This window comes from Daldinia loculata, assembly GCF_022478755.1.
Source record: "Daldinia loculata strain CBS 113971 unplaced genomic scaffold F4817scaffold_40, whole genome shotgun sequence".
In the NCBI taxonomy this organism is placed as follows: Eukaryota; Fungi; Ascomycota; class Sordariomycetes; order Xylariales; family Hypoxylaceae; genus Daldinia; species Daldinia loculata.
This window is the reverse complement of record NW_026054894.1, coordinates 171,646-190,449: the sequence shown is the minus strand read 5'-3', so window position 1 is coordinate 190,449 and position 18,804 is coordinate 171,646. Positions and strand designations below refer to the sequence as shown.

The 18,804-nt window shown below is 48.4% G+C and overlaps 4 protein-coding genes across 4 annotated transcripts; 1 reads left to right on the top strand and 3 right to left on the bottom strand.

Annotated features, from left to right (window-relative positions):
* Nucleotides 1-103: 103 nt before the first annotated feature.
* Nucleotides 104-4,831, bottom strand: F4817DRAFT_317873 (uncharacterized protein; the record flags this gene model as incomplete). The annotated part of the gene is made up of 3 exons (XM_049300857.1): nucleotides 104-218; nucleotides 276-4,204; nucleotides 4,259-4,831. 3 exons carry the CDS (start codon nucleotides 4,829-4,831, stop codon nucleotides 104-106), a joined length of 4,617 nt encoding a protein of 1,538 aa, XP_049157109.1.
* A 3,188-nt stretch (nucleotides 4,832-8,019) lies between these two features.
* Nucleotides 8,020-12,985, bottom strand: F4817DRAFT_184382 (P-loop containing nucleoside triphosphate hydrolase protein). Its single transcript, XM_049298390.1, has 2 exons — nucleotides 8,931-12,985; nucleotides 8,020-8,878 (listed from the first exon to the last, which is right to left on the bottom strand). Exons 1-2 carry the CDS (start codon nucleotides 12,772-12,774, stop codon nucleotides 8,397-8,399), a joined length of 4,326 nt encoding a protein of 1,441 aa, XP_049157108.1. The 5' UTR covers nucleotides 12,775-12,985; the 3' UTR covers nucleotides 8,020-8,396.
* Nucleotides 12,986-13,205: 220 nt separating this feature from the next.
* Nucleotides 13,206-16,534, top strand: F4817DRAFT_343876 (THO complex subunit 1 transcription elongation factor-domain-containing protein). Its single transcript, XM_049304071.1, has 5 exons — nucleotides 13,206-13,763; nucleotides 13,823-14,638; nucleotides 14,696-14,854; nucleotides 14,904-15,794; nucleotides 15,853-16,534. The coding sequence occupies exons 1-5, from the start codon at nucleotides 13,488-13,490 to the stop codon at nucleotides 16,222-16,224; spliced, it is 2,514 nt and encodes an 837-aa protein (XP_049157107.1). The 5' UTR covers nucleotides 13,206-13,487; the 3' UTR covers nucleotides 16,225-16,534.
* Nucleotides 16,535-16,677: 143 nt separating this feature from the next.
* F4817DRAFT_343871 (PLC-like phosphodiesterase) lies at nucleotides 16,678-18,752 on the bottom strand. The gene has a single exon (XM_049304070.1). It carries the CDS (start codon nucleotides 18,140-18,142, stop codon nucleotides 16,979-16,981), a length of 1,164 nt encoding a protein of 387 aa, XP_049157106.1. The 5' UTR covers nucleotides 18,143-18,752; the 3' UTR covers nucleotides 16,678-16,978.
* Between the last annotated feature and the right edge of the window lie 52 nt (nucleotides 18,753-18,804).

Here is an 18,804-nt window from a genome sequence, read left to right as displayed (position 1 = left end):
TGATAACCCCCGTAAATGCAACGCAGTAAGTCCTGTGTCCTAGTCTATGCACAACGATGCAACCGTAAATGCAAGACGTTTCTATGACCATAGAAAACGGAGTCTAACTGCTTCCCTTGGATGCAGCTGCGTTATCCGGAACCACCTTAGTAAGAGCAGGCGACGCCGCGGTAGACGGGGGCGATGCCGGATTCTCCGAGTCCATGTTGGCAAGTAGACTAGGTAGTCAAGTTAGCAACTTTATAATCTAAGTTAGACAGACGATGGAAACTTACCCGAACGAATTGGTGCTGCTTTGCGCCTCTCTTACCGGAGGAGTTCCAGTCCTGGAGGAGGCACCGGAATCCTCGGCTCCTCTACTTAGCGAACCACCAGGGCCCAAGCGACGACCGCTGTTGCTACGAGAGTTGAGCATCGACATAGGTCCCAGCGTGAGGTTAGAGCTTGAGGTACGGTTCGCACCACCCTTCAGACGGCGCAGGTCGTCCATACCGACCTGATTTTGCGCCTGTTGCGCATAGCCAGAGAAGTTTCTAGCATCACCACGGCCTAGTTGTGCTCGTCCAGGGCCTCCACTGCCTCGTTGGCTGCTTCGTGCAGCCTCGGCAGCTTTCTGTGCTGCTGCGGCCTCGGCTTCAGCGCGAACTTCCTCAAGAGTCTTAGGGCCCTTGTTAGCTTCCTTGGATATCCAGTTGGCCTTTCTCAGATCGACAACGTCCATAAGCATGAACTTAAGACGACTAGGTAGATCAGGAAGGTCGATCATGCCCTGGATTCTACCAAAGTAAGCATCCATCATGACCCGGCCCTTGTCCGTGGCATCCAAGTTGGCTCCGATAGTTCGCAGTAGCTTGGAAAGAGATTCAACCTCGGCGTCGTCAGGAATGCCAGGGTGATCAACCAATTTCTTAACACATTCGTGCATAATACGCTCAGTGAGCATACCCAGTTTGTACAGTTCACCGATGAACTGAACCAATCCAAGTCCACGACGTTTAGCAGCTGCGGCAATGTAGTACTCGTCAGAGAGCAGAGCGGCCTCGAGCGTCTTTTTGTCCTCTCCTTCCTTCGGCTCCGGCAACGAAACCTTCCATCCGCGTTCGAATTCTTCTTGGCATCGGTTAAGGAGGTACTTTCGGAATAGTGCGCCACCACTAACGACCTGCCCAGTCCTGTCTTTAATGTTCTCGTCCCTGATGTCCGCGCTCATTGTTTCCAGCATCCTCTTGCAGAATTTAGCATACATCGACGCCCAGTGGGCCTCGTCGGTAGCCTTCTCGAAAGTAAGCTGGATAACTTGACGGAGAGTTCTGCCGTCGGTCTCGTCCTTAGACTGTCCAGCAATCTGGAGGATCTGGTCCGAAATCTTGTCGAAATTTTCGGGCGTCATCTTGTTCAAAGCAGCCTTGACCTTACGTTGAACCATAGAAGGATCAAGCAGACCGCTTTGTGCGGCCTGGCCAGGGGCAGCAGGTTGTGCAGCTTTACCGATGCTACTTGGCTTCCAGCCGGTCGATGAGGTATTGAGGGCTTCTATCTTCAGACCCTGAGTGAGAGGCATAGTCTTAGCCGCCTGAGCTTCCACCTTACCATTGAAAGTGCCTTGTTTGCTAGCATTCCGACGACTTCCTTGTCGTGGGGAATGAGGCATGCTCATGTTGGAACTAGACGGTTGTCGGCCCATTTGGTTACCACCAGGAAATGGCCCGCGGAAGCTGCCGATGGCATTCATTGCTGGTCGTGACATTGACTTATCGGAGCTCATTCCGAATCGCTGAGCGGACGTCGTTCCAGGAGGCAAGGTTCGGCCATCAGCGAAAAAGGAGCCGAAGGTTGTTGCGCCAGGGGCCCCAGGCCTTGAAGGCTGTCGACTAGATAGACCAGCTGGTGTTCGAGCGGATCCAGACCGGCCGCTGTCGCTATCGCCAATGAGGGTCTTGACTTGCTGGTGGAAATCAAGGGAAGGCTGCTCGGTAAAGACCTTTTGGAATTGCATTAAAAAGGCAGAATCATACTTAAATGATGTTCCCTTCTTTGCCACCGCAGCATTCAAAGCAGGGTTAGGTGATTGAATTCCTGCGGGATAAAGGTCGGCCCTGATGGAGCTAGACCCCAGAAGCCTAGCTGTCTTAAGAGACTGGAGCGCAGCGCTAGGTTGAGCAGGCTCAACGGACTTGGTATTAATAGGAGCAAGATTAAGAGCAGCCGGCTTAGGGCCACGTCCACCTTGCGTGGGTTTAGTACTCGTAGCCGCTGGAGGCTTCTCGTCGAGGGAAAGATTGGCCAATTTCGCAGTAGCCTCGCTCGTCGAAGGTGCGTCTGCCTTGTTTGTCTCGCCCTCAGCTGACTGCTGGATGAGGGCTTGGACCGATGTGCTGGAGCTCTCTTGAGCCCGCCGACGCTCTCGCTCCTCCTCGAGCCGTTCCATTTCAGCCTCGGCTTCGCGAAGCTTGCGATCATTCTCAGCAGCGTTCGCCAACCGTGCCTCTTCCTCAGCCTTCTTCTTGGCGGCTTTCTCGGCTTCGTATTTAACACGGCGCTCCTCTTCCTCCTTTTCACGCTTGGCGTCCTCTTCTTCCATCTCACGGATAATACGTTCTAGCTCCTCATCATCAGGCTCGTCTGTAACCTTGGGAGCTTCCTCTTTCTTGGGAGCCGTCTTCGCCGCTTCACGTTCCGCCTTCTCCTTCTCCTCGGCTTCTTGTCGTGCCTTTGCCTCTTCAGCGGCCTTGGCCTCTTCTTGGGCCTTTTGCTCTGCCTTCAGGCGCTCATCTTCTTTAGCCTTTTCAGCAGCTGCCTTAGCCGCTTCTTCCTCCTTAGCCTTGTCTGCACTAGCGGCCTGCTTCATCTTCTCCTTGAATTCATTCCGCACTTCTTCGGCCGTCTTAGAGTTGCTTACACTTTCGGCTCGCGAATGAGCAGGCGTAGCAGTTCTTGGCGTCGCTGTTTTCGAAGGAGGCGGGGGGGTGGAAGAAACAACTGGTGGCGTCTTGGATTGTTGATGGTTCGGGGCGGGCGAAGCTGGTACTTTTATTTTGCTCAAGTCAACCGCCTCACCAGCTGCGTTTTTGATCGTGATAGCCATGCTCTTTTTAGGCGGACGATTGAATTGGGGAGAAGAGACCACTGCGGGTTTGATCTGCGCAGGTTGGGACTGAGGAGTGCCTTGGGCGACGATCGGTGCCTGGTTTTGGCCAGTACTCGATGCGGGACGATGGTCCACGGAAACCTGCGAGGAATTACGAGACATCGGTTGCCCTCCTGGGGCATTGTACGGGCCTGGGGTGTAAGGCGTCTGGTAGGCGGGTATGGGAGACTGGCCTCCGTGCATTATTGGATATACTGGGTATCCAGGGACATGCATGCCTTGTCGGGGGTCAAAGCCGGTATAGAAATTCTGTTGTTGTACGCTAGTTAGTAATCTGTCAAAATTGCCACTCTCTGGTGACAGATCAATTCGCGCTGGATTCGGCGGATATGGAGTAATGGGGAAAGGCTGTTGCAAGGGGATAACTGGGACTTCTCCAGCAAATGGCACTTCCGTCTTATCAAACGGAGCAAATCCACGATACCGTGAACTATCTGCGGCGAATCGCTGATCCGAACGCTTACTATAGCGTCGGGACTTCTGACTAAAGTCTTGGTGCTCATTGTCGTAAGAAGAGTCGGACCGTCGGTGATTCGAGAACCTCTCGATCTCGCGACGGTTCCCCCTTCTCTTGCCGACTTTGAGATACGAACGATCTTGGTTAAGGGGAGGGAATGGATTGGGGTGCTTTACTTGTGGTAGCTGTCCTTGGCCCATGGGAGGAGCGGGAGGGTAGAAATATGGCATGCCGGCCGGAGGCATATTCTGGGAGTGGTGCGGCATCGCTGGTGGGAGTGCCGGACTGCGATGTTGTGGTGGAGGAGTGCCGAACTGTTGCTGGCGAGCATTTCCGAAGTTAGGGGCTACGCCGCCTCGTCCCGAATTCTGGGGGCCTCGATTGTAAGAGTTGGGGGGGTATCCCATAGGTTGTTGGTGGTTAAAAGAGTTGTTGAACCCTCGACCGCGACCCGCGGACTGGAAGCCGCCCCGGCCCATGTGAGGAGGACCTTGATTGCTCATATCGCTAACATTCGAGCCTCGTCTCATGTGAGGGGAGTGCTGCGATCCCAAAGAATTCGGGTCCTGCGAGACGGAGGTAGCTCGTATATGAGAACGCTGTGGATGCTGGTTAGTTATGAATTCAAGTTGCCATAGATGGTAAGTACTCACGTCGTTATCGGGGAAACTACCAAAGGTCATACCCTGTTGGGCAGTTCCCGAGGGAGGTCGTCCGCCGCTAGCAGAAGGCTGCGGGATAGGAGAAGGTGAGTTCTGAGGAGAGGTTACACGAGGATTGGTGCTATCAGGGATAGGAATAGGAGCCGATCCAGTCTGAGGAGAGCTGTGAAGCACAGCAGGTGACTCTTGAAATCCAAATTTGATGTTCGCCTTGCCTCCTGCGGTACCACCGTTGGTGGAATAGTTGCTAGGTCCGTTCGCGCTTATAGTTACGGAACTCTTTCGGCTGTGGTCAGCAAGTCCGTTAGCATTCGATGTGCCGTGTGCGACGGGAGGAACAGTTGGGATGGCCGGCATGATGTTCGGTCGGCCGTTCATAGGCGATATCGAAGACGACTTAGCATGGTGCGGCGCAGATCCTGAGGTTCCAGCCGCAACAACAGGTGCGTTCGAGCCGGGAGCAACCACCGGCGTTGCAGATGGCTTTTTTGATGTGCCCGCGGCAGAAGCGTACGACGGTGTCGTGGAGTTGTTAGCCGCCGACCCTTGGTTAGGCGAAGTCATAAGTAACAATGTATTGAGGCTACGAGAGCTGGAATTTGTATACTTGAGGACTCGTTCTTAGCTCTCTGCGTTGTGAATCGGAGGTCTTTCTTTGGCGCTTAGCTGCTAGAAAGAGATGCGATCGCAAAGCAGGCGGTCGAGGGAAGGTAGTCGAATATCAAATCCGAGTTAAAGACTGCAGGAGCAGATGATGTAGTCAATCGTAGAAGTGAATGACGATCTCGCTTGGGCAAGTTGAAATTTCGTCAATTAAATTAAGGTGTGCGTGTTTGGTCGTCGTCCTTTTTTTTTCTTCTTTCTGACGGGAACAGAAACGCAAGCGTCGATGGCAAAGCCCGGGTCTGTCCGTGAGAGTGACGGGGGAAAAAAAGGTGAAGGCGAAACGGGGTATCTATCAGCAGAATGGTAGAAAAGAGCGTCTTCGTAAAATAAATAGAATCCTATTAGGATTAAGACGAGAGAGGTAACAACGGAGATAGGTAGGTTTAACTTTGAGGTTACGGGCACGGGCGCGCGCGCGGACTCCAAGTCGATCTATCTTGTTGCGGAGAGATAATTAATTGAGAGGAGATGGATTCCCTGTAAAGAAATACAGAGAATGCAAGAAAATTCCGTCCTCGATGGTGATGTCAAGGAGGAGAAAATAACAACCTTCAGAAACGTAATCTCTTCCTGAGGTTGCGTGGTTGATCTATGATCAAAAAGGTGGTGCAGGAGAGTAAAAAAAAAATTATGATGGGAATTTTTTGGGAAGGGTAAAGAAAACCGGCTTGGGTTTGCGACTGGGTCTTTCTCTTACCGCACACAACCTTTACGCACTACACATCAACGCTGGGGCACTTCAGGTAGTAACAGGTAGGTACGCTAATGGGGCAATGGGCACCTGGAGACTGGACCAACGACACGCACAGACGCTGTAAGATCGGTCCACTTTTAAAAATTATCGGGTTAGGTATGTACCACAACACTTAAAATATGCTATCTCGGTACTTTTAATCCTCGACTCACTATCAAGAGGTAACCCCTCAACTCCAAAGTAGATTCGATTTTAACAGTTTTATACATTCATATTCTATCCCTAGCACGTCACACAAATGCAGCTGTAACATCCTGTTTTTTCACAGGCAATAACAATCATAATAAAGAAAGAGAGTCATGGTAAATAATGCATGGGTTAGATTATAACCTGGAACTCAAGGTTGTTTTGTTTGTCTTTTATGTAACTACCTAATTATGTATTTCCCTATTTGCCTTCTATGGTATGTAGTAACAGTAGTGAGTGCATAATACATTGCAACTCGATATGAAGTACTTTCACCGCAATATGGTGGATGTCTGCGGTGAACTGGTTCCGTCAGTAAAAAGATGCATCGCATCTATGACCTTGTCTCCTAAATCCGAACCTTGGTCATGTATTGGGTTATAATTTAGCATAGTTCATTATTATGACTTTTTGATTTCTTGCATGATTATTTGCCTCCTTTATCTTATTCGGATTTCCCAGTACCTAGGTACCTACGTATAAAAATGAACTATCAAAAAAAAAACATCCTCTCTAAGCCAATAACAAGTTATATACGTACTAGTCTTGACGTGCCTTCCGTCAAGAATGCTGGTTCTTAGGGTTTGACTCCAACTTATCCACTATCCATCCACCTATCCATTTTGTATTGGCAAGCACGAACAATTATTATATTACCCATCCCATATACGGAATACTTCATTTACATTTACCTTGATTGGATCGATATCACCTTTTCCCCCCCTTCTCTTTGTTTCTTAGTCTGTCAATTTTCTATATTCTTACTTCACTCTCTACCTAAGCAAATATGAGGCAAGTTTCTTCATTTTAGTAATTTCAGCTTCTTGGCAAAACTCTATCCCTTCCCTCTTCCGACGGGGCATAGACAAAAGCTTTTTTTTTGTTGCATCATTCCACAGACTCGTGCTCGGTGCTTAACGATACGCTAGTCAATCGTTTCGCTGTCGCCCTAGAACAAATCGTCCCACCAGGGAAAATCTGAATTTGGGTGGCGTCTGGAATTGCATGTGTTAGGTAACTTTTCTACAACTGGTAACCCGAGTAGAATAAATAACTCCGTTACGAAAGATGCCCCCGGGTATATTCCAAATCTACCCTCCTTAAGGGAATCCTCAGTGAAGGTATAAATTAAAGTACCCATCTCTTTAACCAGCCCGTCATGGAATACTCAGTGCCATAAGTCTCTTAATACTAATAGCAAATAGTGCAATTACGAGAAGGCCTAATTAGGACAAAATCAAAGGTAGTATATCATAGAAACCAACGTAACCTCACCGAGACCTAGACATCGTTTAGCCCCCTGCCGTGCATTCTCAATTTTTCCATCTCGGGTTAATGCTAAAGGAGGTATATATATGCAACCGACCATCTCCAGATGTAGTTCCCATCATAACGGTTAAACGTAACAGTTCGCTTGCAAAATGGCCGAAGAACGACCCCCTACACATCATATTTCTCTCCTCTACTAGAGCTGCTTCAAGCTCCCCAAGCTCCCCGTATAAGAAAGACTATAGAAATATACAAATATAGATGCTGTATGCGCAGTTGGCACATGAGCAACGGCATGGCATGGCATTGCATGTCATGTCAGATGCGCAATTACAACGAGGTGTTGACTCACCACGAAATCACGCATATATGACGCAGTTTCGAGGTAAGCTAGACCTGTTGGTTTGGTCTCTAAAGGGGGGGAAACGGACGAACTCGCGGGCTATGTACATGTATGTATGCATGGAATCGTATAGATGCCTACCTAGTATATATGTATAGAGTATCTGCCATAGTGTAACGAGTCAGAATCCTTCTGGGTATGTAAGTGTGCCACAGAGCCGGCTCTACCTAACCTATGCTTAGATAGACTATCTATCATCCATAGCGATTAGGGCAAAACCATGACACACACACGCACACAACACGATAGACAACAGACGCCATCTAAGTGCGGCTTGTCTTAAAAAACACTTCTGCTACAGAATGCCCAACGGTTGTCCGAGCCTATTAGCACAACGCGCCCACACGGCGGAACCAGAGCCTTGGTGGAAAAGCCCCGTTGTAGCCCTAATGGAGTTAAAGTGATACAGGGCTGACATCCGCCCGTCATCATTGGTACGTTAGTACGGTGGAGGCGTTTTTCTAGGGCTCGAGCCCATCCCGTTCTTGGTTGGGATGGGTAAATTCGCGCTTACATAGCATGTCCTAGCGAAAATTCGTGGGGAAGTAAAAGAATAGTCTTGAACTTAACCCCCCTTCAACGATGGCACTGTCCTAGGTAATCAAGTAAATATAAAGCAGGAGGAAGATATACACATAGTATAGGCGTCGAGACAATAACATTTACGCTATTTGAATACGCCCCTATGTTGTAAATAGTCATTATTAACTTTTCACAAGCCATCCCGAGTATACAGGACCCTAAATTCATCGTACCCACGTCAAAGTTGTCAGTAACTCCTTATACACAGGTTTACGTCATTTACGCTGGGATCGCCCCCCTATAGTCATTTCAATTGGACCTTTCTCCGACTATGCTTCCTCAGCCTCAATTCCATCGCCCGGTACGTCCTCGTCGACTTCTTCATCGCTCTCAACAACATAACCAACCTCATCTTCCTCCGCAACAGGCTGCAACAATTGCTCGGGTGGATCGACCGTCCCCGGCAACCCGCGCTCCGCACGTAGCTGATTTATTTTTGTGGTTGTCATTTCGTAGACAAACTGGCCCAGATGTTCGATTCCTTCCATCACCGCTTCGCCAGGTACGGTCGTCTCGTCTTCTTCCGCCTGTATGCGCTCCGAAGGCCACATCTCACCAGTTGCAAGGGTAAGTTTATCTGGCCGCTGAAGTAGCAGCTCGAAAGCTGGGCGTAGCTCGTAGCATGCTTCAAAAATCTCTCTCCGACCAAGGATATATAACCCAAGTCGGGCACGAGAGAGCGCCACAGTCAGACGCCGAATGTCTCGAAGGTAGCCGACCCTCGATGTGCGCGTAAGTGAAAGGATAATATCTATATGTAGTTAGAAATACTGTTATAAATAGTGAATTTGGGGTTTACTGACAATCGTTTTGTTCGCCTTGGTATTTATCGACAGTTGTCACTATCTTAGGCAAACCGAATATAGGATTCTTTGCACATCGATGGGATAACACATCTTTGATGAGGGCCCGCTGACCAGCGTAGGTGGCAAGGATACTGATTTTCGACGCTGGGTAGCCTAAGAGCCGCATGTACTGGTATATAGCAACTGCGTATTCCGCTTCACCTAGATTCTGAATGAAATGAGGCGTCGGTTCGACTTCTCCATGGCCCTTATAGTCGGGGACATTGATGAACTGGTAATCGTATTTGAATCCAGCATTGGCAGTTTGGAACTCCTTCAGGCTTTCGACATGCGGTAGGTTCCCTAGGTTGGGGTATCTCCATTGGTACAACGAGGCAATGGATGGGCGTGCACGGCCTTGCTGGTCGAGTGTGATAACAGGTACTCCTAGGCGGACGAACCGAGAGAAGAGGGACTGCTCAAGATTGGCATAATGTCTAAAGGCAAGACTCTGTATGACAGGGGAGTTCTGGTAGTGGTCACCGCAGAGAACGACCCTTTGTAGAGCCATCTGTCCACCTTCAGGCTTTTGCATAGCCAAAGGAATGAAACTCTCAACTTCAGTAATCTGGGCCGCCTCCTCCATAACCACGTTGTCGTAGTGGAAGCCAAGGGAGGCAATCTCAGTGCGGCGCATTGCGGCATGTGTTGATGTCATGGCAATTATGCGAGCTTCATTCGTTAGAAGATAGTTGGCCTTGTCTCGATCTCGCCGTAGGATCTCGAATGGTAAGACATCTTCTAGCTCGGAAAAGATTTTCGATATATGATGGTAGCAGCCGTTAGCTATGTCTAGGACAGTTTCTCGATCGCTCTCCGGGGGAAACAGGGGCTGGGGGGCATCGGAAAAGTAATTGTGGAACGGGAAGGCTTCGATGATATCAGTCGCCGAAGAACCTTCCGCTTTGACTATCTCGGTGAACTTGGCCCAGGCAGGTTTGATGTAGACAGAATTGAAATATCCCGCTGTCTCGGCGGAGTTCCCATGGGCTCCGGGAGCACCTATACTAGCCGCTAGACGATTTACTTCCAGAAGGTAACGGTCTCTGATCTCAAGGAAAGACTCCACTCGGCCATGCTTACTGAAATTCCCATCAGTGTCGAGATCTTCTTCTCCGTGACCAAGACGAAGAAGATGTCGTTCATCAATATCCAGGGCTACTATCTTCGCGAATAATTGATTCAGAGCTTGGTTAGAATGTGCAACTAGCAGTGTGCGCTGCTCGGGGAAGTTGTGGTATATGTTGTTGATGATCTGCGTCGCTACGTCGGTCTTACCTGTCCCAGGCGGGCCAACGATAACGGTAAGGCCGGGTTGAGTGCCGGATATTATCGCATCAATCTGAGCTGGTGTGAAACGGACACTATTCAGCTTTGGGGCGTCGACGGGATATGGGCCAGTATTAGGCGGCTTATATGTAGAGACATTGTACGTCTCAATATCGGAATTCAGAGCGGGCTCGGCATCCCTTCTTCGCTTCTTAGAGGGTTTGATCGTTTTCTCTTCTGGGGGTTTATCCACTGACTCTAGCACGTAAGGAGGGCCGAAGCTTGCGGTTACATCGAAGCCTGGCTCAATGGTCTTTCCAGGTAGACTCGCAACTAAGTGTTGCCAGTCCAAGAACGTATCCCTAAAATCGAGTTTTCTAATTCGGTTTGGTAGATGCTTATACGTAGCGCCGGCAGGGTCGCCGTAGCCAAGGAAGTTCTCGTGTAGCCAGGATGCCAGGGGCACTTCTGAAAGGCATAGGCTACGAATGGATTCTAACACCGGTTTGAAGTTATTTTCTCGGCCGCTTCGCCGGACGATTAGATTGATTCGCTCGTATACGTCTGGTTTGCCTTTCGAGATTCGATCTGAATCTTCTCTGTAAGCTCTCGGGTCTAATCTGAGTTGTAGCCTTCTTGTTGGTGATCTGTTATGCCCGCTGAAGTAAGTAGCAGGATCTCTAATAGATTTTCCTTTATCATCCATGACTTGGGCAACCTCAGCAGCCCGCACAGATATTAGCCCTAACTTTTGCGCTTCGGAGATTGCGTGAGCGCCCCCGTTGGAGATGGTTTTCGATACCGAAGCGTCCACCGCAACGAGAAACACTACATCGTCCGGGCGTAATGAATCCCAATCTCTTCGAATGTTGTCAGCAAGCCGACGGACGTCGAGCGAAATTTCAGCATTAACAGCCGAAGGTTTATCATCGCCAACCCGTGGTGGCACAACTTCGACAATAGAAGGCCGAGATATGGGAAGAGCCATTCTCGAAAAGCCGGCGAATGTTGTCTCCCCTGGGCGTTTCGATTCTGGTCGTAGCCGCCTCAACGCATCACCAATGTCTTTCCTAATACCGTAAAAAGCTTCGCAGCGGTAAAGGACCAGGGCCCTCCATAGAAAATCACCCACTGATAGGTATTGTAACTTGAGCTTAGGAAGTGCAAGTGGCCTAGATCCGTCATAGTTATCCGTCCTCAGCAGTTCTTGATCAAAAAGGCTATCTTCAGTCGGAAGAATATTGATATCTTGAGCAATCTCTTGGAACATCTTGCGCTTCTCATAGGTCGATAAGAGGATCTCCATCAAAAATGACCGGTTGATAGTGACTTGGACCGACTCGGGGTATTCCGTTCTAAGCTCGAGCAAAGTAGCAAGCCTCTTGATCTCTTCGTCTGTTAGAGCCTCTAGAAGATTTTCCAGTTCGCTCCTTTTATCTATGGACCCGTAATTAGACAAGGCTAATACTGTTAGCTTTTCCTTGAAATATCGCAATGCTGTTCGCTGGAGTTTTGCAAGCTCGGCACAATGTCGATCATATGCTTCTGTTCGACTATATTGAGCCCCTGTCTGATCATCTATAGTGAAGTGAATATAATGACTCAATAGAGAATATTGATCACGAAGTAAACCGTTTTCTTCGTCGTTAAACATGGGAGAAAGCCGTAGAGCAGGTAAGATATGTAGGTCCTGAAGCAAAGTGTTGACGTATCGCCTTGTTGGAAGCTGACTCAACAAATCGGAAATAAATTCAACGAATCGTTCGCAATAGACGACATGCTCTTCTTTTCTCTTCTCGTCGTAGAGCAAGCGTAGAAAGTCCAGCGTCAAAGTATAAAGCCAGGCTCTCTCAAATCGTAACCGGGCCTTGGTTGCATCATCTGCCGAGTCGTACCTTTTGCCTGCCGCCTTCCAGGCTTTTCTGAGCTGTGCATTCTGACCCAATTTATTTTCTCGTTTCGACTCGGTAGAAAGATTGTGCCATATGCCTATAGAAACCAACGGGGCACATTCCTTCCTCACACTTGCCCAATCAAGGCTCTGAAAGGCATATATGGTAAAGCAAAGTAGGTGGGTTCGTATCGGTAGAGATAGCGTCTGGTCAAGGGTCATAGAGAGTACGCGGGTGAACAAACTCGAGAACTCGGCCGGACGGTCTTCGAAGATGCTCCATGTCTCGAGTCTTTCCCTTGCTTTGACGTTCGTAATCAGGACTATTAGGAGGACGTGGAAATTGGATGAATCTTCGGAATAGCCAGGCCAAAGGTAACTTTCGAGGGTCTGTAGTCCTTCGAGTACAAGTAATAGCCTGTAGGGGAAACTATCTTTCTCGAGCACATCCCAAATATCCCGTTTCAGTACCTCGTTCTTGACCTTAACCCTCTTGGCTCGCTTGGTAGTCTTCAGCCAATGCTGCCTTGCAAGCTGGGCGAACTCGCTCTCGCCCTCTAAGTCGGCAATGGTTGGTCGCGGTTCGGTACCGCGAGACTTGGACTTTGCATCGCTTTTCTTCAATCTTTTCGCGGTCGGCATGGCTGATAAATTACCCTGGCGGTATGCCGAGGAATTCTATGCCTGACTTATGACCTATGGCGGTACGGTACGGGCATGAAACTAATTAGTTATTGGACGTTACGTTAGGTATCTATACGATAAAGACGATAGAGAACATCACGTTGTAGCGCAAACATTTACTTTCTCAGCCTTGTCGCGTGTAGTTGTTGATAGGTAGGTAATCAATACGTATTTTTTTTGATTGCATATCCCCAGTTTTCTTTTCCCGATTTACCCCTGCTCTTTATATATTATGCTACAGCATTGTACTTGCCATCCATGCACAATGACTCTAACCCCTGCATTCATACCCCACTAAGTACTATCATCTAACCTTTAGTAGCTTAGTCAGTATTAAGAGGTATCAATGTACCAACATCTAAATCAGAAGCTCAGCCTTCTTCTTCTATTCAATTTATTCCAAGCTCAACACCTCCGATCTGAGCAAAGACTAAACCCATAGAGAACGTCCTGTCAATTTCCAATATTCACACTCAATCTATCGATCCAATGTCTGTATTTCTGACATGATTCGACAACTTCTCGACAATTATTCATTCGTTTGTTCGTTAATTGCCTACGCGTTTCTTTATTAATATCCGGACGTGAGCATCCAATTCAGCTAGAATCCGTATGTTCAAGGCTACGATCGAAAAATACCCTCAGCCACGATATCCCCAGCGAAGTTTACGATGCCTTCAGCGAAGCATCTGGACCACGAAATACCCCAGGTAGACGCCTTTGCGGCGCTTCTGAAGGACGCTCTAGTTCATGCGCAGTCTGTCAAGTCGGCTACAACAATCGAGCCTCCACTCACTAAGGTCGACTTTGAGAATGTACTTGCGCAACTTCCCACTATATTTCCATGCGCTTCACCGGATTATGTTTCGGAGAACCTAGCATCCGAGAAGGCTCGTCAGTACGCCGTCGTGGAAACGGCCGCGCGGAATGTGTTTAGCAGCTTAGTTGTTAGTAGCAAACTCCTTAGTATATCCGCTGTTTGTCTCCTATTGCTGACCCTTTCTAGGCTAGGACATCAATTGATTCCCCCGAGTTCGTCCAAATCTGGAATCTCTTCGACTTCCTGTCGGTTCTGTCTGATAGCGAGCAATGCGACGCTGCCCTTCTTTTCTGGCTCGTGGAAGAGCTACTCGACAGTCAAACGACCGAGGGATGTAGGAAGATATTCGACTTCCTTGAGTCTCGAAGAGAGCAAATCATCGCACAACATTTAAACTCCAAGAAGCTAGTTATTCTCAGGTCTTGCAACGATCTTCTACGCCGACTATCGCGCGCTGAAGACACAGCGTTTTGCGGTCGAGTCTTCATATTTATGTTCCAATGCTTCCCTCTGGGAGATAGGAGCTCGGTTAACTTGCGCGGAGAATATCATGTCGAGAATGTTACGTCATTTGAAGAGACACCAGTCCAGCCAGACGACTCGGCGGATAAGATGGCTGTGGATATGGAAACTGACACAACAAAAGATGGAAAAGACGAAAACAAGTCTACGGCTAAAGCGGTCTCTTTCGATGGCAAGAACAAGCCAACACCCGAGAAACCCCTCGATACGAATGCTCTCTATCCTATATTCTGGTCGCTCCAACACTACTTCAGTCAACCCACAGTCCTCTTTGATTCTACACACTTAGCAAAGTTCAAGGCTGGTCTAGAAGCCACCATGTCTGCATTCGATACAGTCGCGAAACTCCAAAGAAGTACAAAGGGTTCTGACGAGAGCAAGATACCCCAAAAGAGAAAGCATGGCGAAGGAGATGACGATCTCCGCAGTAGCACAAATAACCCTAAGTACCTCACAAGTAGAGAGCTTTTCGAACTAGAGGTACGTGCTATGGCTTACGGAACCTAGCTAGTAGAGCCATGTCTAACTATCATTTAGATGGGCGATCTATATTTCAGGCGTCACATTCTTATACAGGCGTTTATCATCTTAGAATTTCTCCTATCGCTCACCCCCCAGGCCAAGGCAAAACTCGCCAAGATCAAAGTCCAGAATAGGTCAGTAATATACGGCGACCAAAAGCTAGGAGAAGAAGATGTAAGTCCACCTATAATCATCACAACCTAAAATTATTAACCATCCTCAGGCAAAATGGACATCGGCCATGAGGGATAGGATAGTGCTCTATATGCAAGCTGACTCTGATGGATTCTTTTTTCATCGTGTGATCGAGAGCGTAATCTCGAGAGACAAGAATTGGGCCCGGTGGAAAGTTGAAAGTTGCCCACCCATAAAGCGAGATCCCCTTTCGCCTACCGATTTCGCGGAGGGGAAGGCCAGTGCAAAGCGCATCGCAACTAATAAGAGGCTGCGCCCTGTGCCCATGGGATCACTCTCTCTAGATTTCCTAAAGGAGGAGGACAGTGAAACAGCAATGGAGAAGTTAAAGGATCCAGAAAGATGGAGACTTCCTGACCTGGGTGTCTTCAAGGAGAAGATAGAATCAGACGACCTCGACCTCGACTTCGCGAAAAGCGAGAGGGAAAAGTCGGAGATACTCGAGGCTAAAGCGAGCAAGACTTGGAGAGCTCTTAGAATTGCTCGGAGATCAAAACTTGCCGTCTTTGACAAGATCGACGATTGGCAAAAGGTTGATGTCATCTTTCAGGAGCAGCCAAGCTCAGATGATGGTGAAGAAGAAATAACTGAAAACGACCAAATACCGGAAGATAGACGGCCGATCATTTTGACAGGACCAAGCAAAGTCGGCAAATCGACATTACTCTCAAAGCTCTTAGAGGACCATAAGGGTGTATTCGGAAGAGTCGTCTCGCATACTACCCGAGCTCGCAAGGATGAAGAAGTCAACGGCCAGCATTACAATTTCGTAGATACCGCGGAATTTAATCATATATTAGAGAATGACTACTTTATGGAGTTCGTCGAACGAGACGGAGTCCAATACGGAACGAATCGAAAGCTAGCTGAAGCTTTAGAGGACTCCGGAAAGGTCCCCATCATCCAATTAGACCGCGAGGTAAGTCCAAATCTATCCATGTACGCTATATGACTAGGTCTTACTAACCCGACTCCAGCGTGCCCAAATGGCCAAAGACAATGGCTACTCTGCACGGATCATCTTCATCACACCACCTAGCATCGAGGAGCTCGAGACACGGCTGAAGAATTCTGGCATAGCAGAAGAAGACCTGGAAAGCATACTGAAGACCGCCCAGGAGGATATCGAGCACTCCAAATCTGGTGAAATTTATGATGCCATCATCACGAACGACAATTTAGACGAGGCATACAAAGCCCTCGAAGAATTCATCTATGGAACCCCAGGAGAGGCAGAGGCGGAGGCTGAAGCTGAAGCAGAGGACGTCAACGGCAATGCAAACGGCGCAGCCGCAGTCGACGACGTAGCGATGGAGGACGCGGTAAATGGCGAGGAGACGCCATCATAAGATGTCGATGATTTCTTCCGGGAGAGCCAGCGTAATGGAGGGTAGGGGTGTAGTATTTCAGTCTATACGAACGGGGCGGATACGGCTTTAGGAATATGCGTTAGGTAAACATTCCACCGTCAGTGCCTACCCTTGAGTCGATTTGGTCCCTACAAACAAAGTAGGTTGGGCATAAATAGAACGGGGAGGGGCCCGAGTTCGAAAAGACATGTTATTAGTAGTCATTCAAGATACCCAGGCAATTAATCTCTATTATCAGGGGTTAAAACAAATTTGAGATATATAAGCGTGATCTATGTATCGGTTAGTGGTTTGTAAAGTACCAGATCCATACGTCCATATCGTATAAGCTTAGCTACCTAAAGCAATTGGGACGGGTTTTGGCTATAAGTCCAAAAAGACCAACTTTACAGTTTCACATAGTTAACAGTAAACAAGACTCGGAAATTAGGTAGGTGGTTAACTACTAATCAGGGTATATTATGTCCCTAATATCTAGACCTATGTATATACCACGGTCCCAAACTCTATAGAGCTCATTCTTGGTATAAAGAGCATTCTAAGACTATTTTTGGCCACGCACCCCCTATGCTCAATCCATATGATAGTACCTGCCTGTCCTATGCTCCGAATACTAACATTTATGCCATCTCCTAAAACAATGAAACGCCACCGCTATGCAGTAAAACAACGAGAGCCAGGGGACTGGGACTGGCTTTTTCTATCTTGTGATATCCAGATCCAGACCGGCCTATCAGATAAGTAACAAGGAGGCCACTAGGAAAGCAACCAAGGCCTCGGTGCCAAGTCCGAGACCCTGGCGTTTCGGACCAGCAGTAGCTGTCGCAACTGTTGCGGTTATGCCAGCATTCGATCGACCAACAGCGGTGATGCTGTTCAGGTTATCTGCTGTCTCGATTGCCGGTCCCTCGTTAAAGAAATCAACCAGTATGAACACGGGCTTGATGCCCCATTGCTCGTTACATGTTTGAGCATGCAGACCCAAGTTGCCTGTGGTAGAGGTCGACGGGCTGTTTGTGATCGTGATATTGTCTGAATCGGGGATCATGATCGAAGCGGCGAGTAAGTTGTATGCAAAGTGATTCATGAGAGGCAGCATCCCAGCCTGGATGGCAGCGCCGGCCGAGCTCTGGGAGGATGGGCGATCGAGGGTACAGTTGAAGCCCGAAAGTGATGTTACCTCGTATGGAGTCTCAAAGACATGATCAAACTCGGATAACAGATATGGATATTGGCTATCCGCCGTAATAGATGCGATAAAAGTCACCAGTCGCGTATTCGCACTGATCATTTCCTGTAACGTCGGCCATGTAGTCCCTGAATGCGTGTATCCATATGTATCGATACCCGAGCCACTGAAGACGGTCCCAAAATCGGCTGCGCTCTTGCCATCAGAGTTAACAATCAGAAGGGTCACCACTTCGTTCGGGTGAGTATCCATCCACGACTTAATGGAGGCTAGCCAAGTCTGAAGAGTCCCAGCATCGAGTAAACTGCAAGACGTATGGCATAGTTCGATAGCGCCATTCAGATCGTGGACTTGGGCCTGCAATAATCGGATCCCTGCATCTAGAGCAACAGTAGCATTGAAGTACTGGTTGCCAGCTATCGAATTACTCGTGCTTGCGTCTCGGAGAAAGGCAGAATCGTGAGCTCCCATATGAGTGATATCGCTATACGAGCGGCTGCATAGGTCGGGCGAGTTATTGCAAGCGGTCGTCGAAGAGGCGGCAGAGGCGGACGCCGTCGAACTGGGGGTTACTGAAGCGAAGGAAGAGGTCGACGAATAGACCGAACCCCCGTATCCACCATCATAACTGCCATCCTGCGGCAGGGAATAAACCGTTACCGTCAAGGCAGCGGTGACTGTGAAGAAAGTAGATAACGAAGGAAACATGTTGTTCTAGATAGGTACTGGTAAAGGAAAAAAGGAATAACTACTATTCACTGTTCTAATAGTATGTATATAGACAGAACAGACGACGGAATAATAGTAAAGAGAAAGAGACATATACCTACCGGAAAAGAAGTAACGGGGAGTAAGTATTACCTTATATTATCTTAAATACGAAGAGATCTACTTCGTATCGTTATATGTTTTAAAGTTGGCCAGGAGGTTAAGGGAGAGAGAGAACCTCCCACTAAACCCAACCATCACAAATAAAACAGTACCATAGTAGTTGTCCATCAAGACGATCCCTGTCTACAACGAGCTCTAGATCGACTATGAATGATTCGTGTTTTGTGGGGTGGCAAGCTTGTGGTCGGCAACCGATCGACTGCGCCTCCACGGGACGCGAGGGTCGTCCAGCTTTGCGTCGTCAGCCTCTTTCAGACTTGAAACGAACCAAGACCCGCCGGCACAGCTTGATTTCGTAGCAAGCCGCGACAAGTTGGCTAGTTTTGGATTTGGCAATGATTGCTATCATGCGGAATTTGGATGGGTGAAGATACCCACCCACAAACAACGATTGGCCTTGTTTTCCTCTGGTGAAAGAGGCAGTAGCAAAAAAAAAAAAAGGTGGTAGGAATAAAAAGTTGAATGGTTGGTATTGTTTG

Bases quoted from the DNA above. Each gene is read 5' to 3' on its own strand.
- F4817DRAFT_184382 (XM_049298390.1), bottom strand. From the start codon at position 12,774: ATGCCGACCGCGAAAAGATTGAAGAAAAGCGATGCAAAGTCCAAGTCT. The intron at 8,879-8,930 runs GTCAGTAAACCC...AACTACATATAG, and splicing joins CCAAGGCGAACAAAACGATT to ATATTATCCTTTCACTTACG.
- F4817DRAFT_343876 (XM_049304071.1), top strand. From the start codon at position 13,488: ATGCCTTCAGCGAAGCATCTGGACCACGAAATACCCCAGGTAGACGCC. The intron at 14,639-14,695 runs GTACGTGCTATG...ACTATCATTTAG, and splicing joins GAGAGCTTTTCGAACTAGAG to ATGGGCGATCTATATTTCAG. The intron at 14,855-14,903 runs GTAAGTCCACCT...AACCATCCTCAG, and splicing joins AAAAGCTAGGAGAAGAAGAT to GCAAAATGGACATCGGCCAT.
- F4817DRAFT_343871 (XM_049304070.1), bottom strand. From the start codon at position 18,142: ATGTTTCCTTCGTTATCTACTTTCTTCACAGTCACCGCTGCCTTGACG.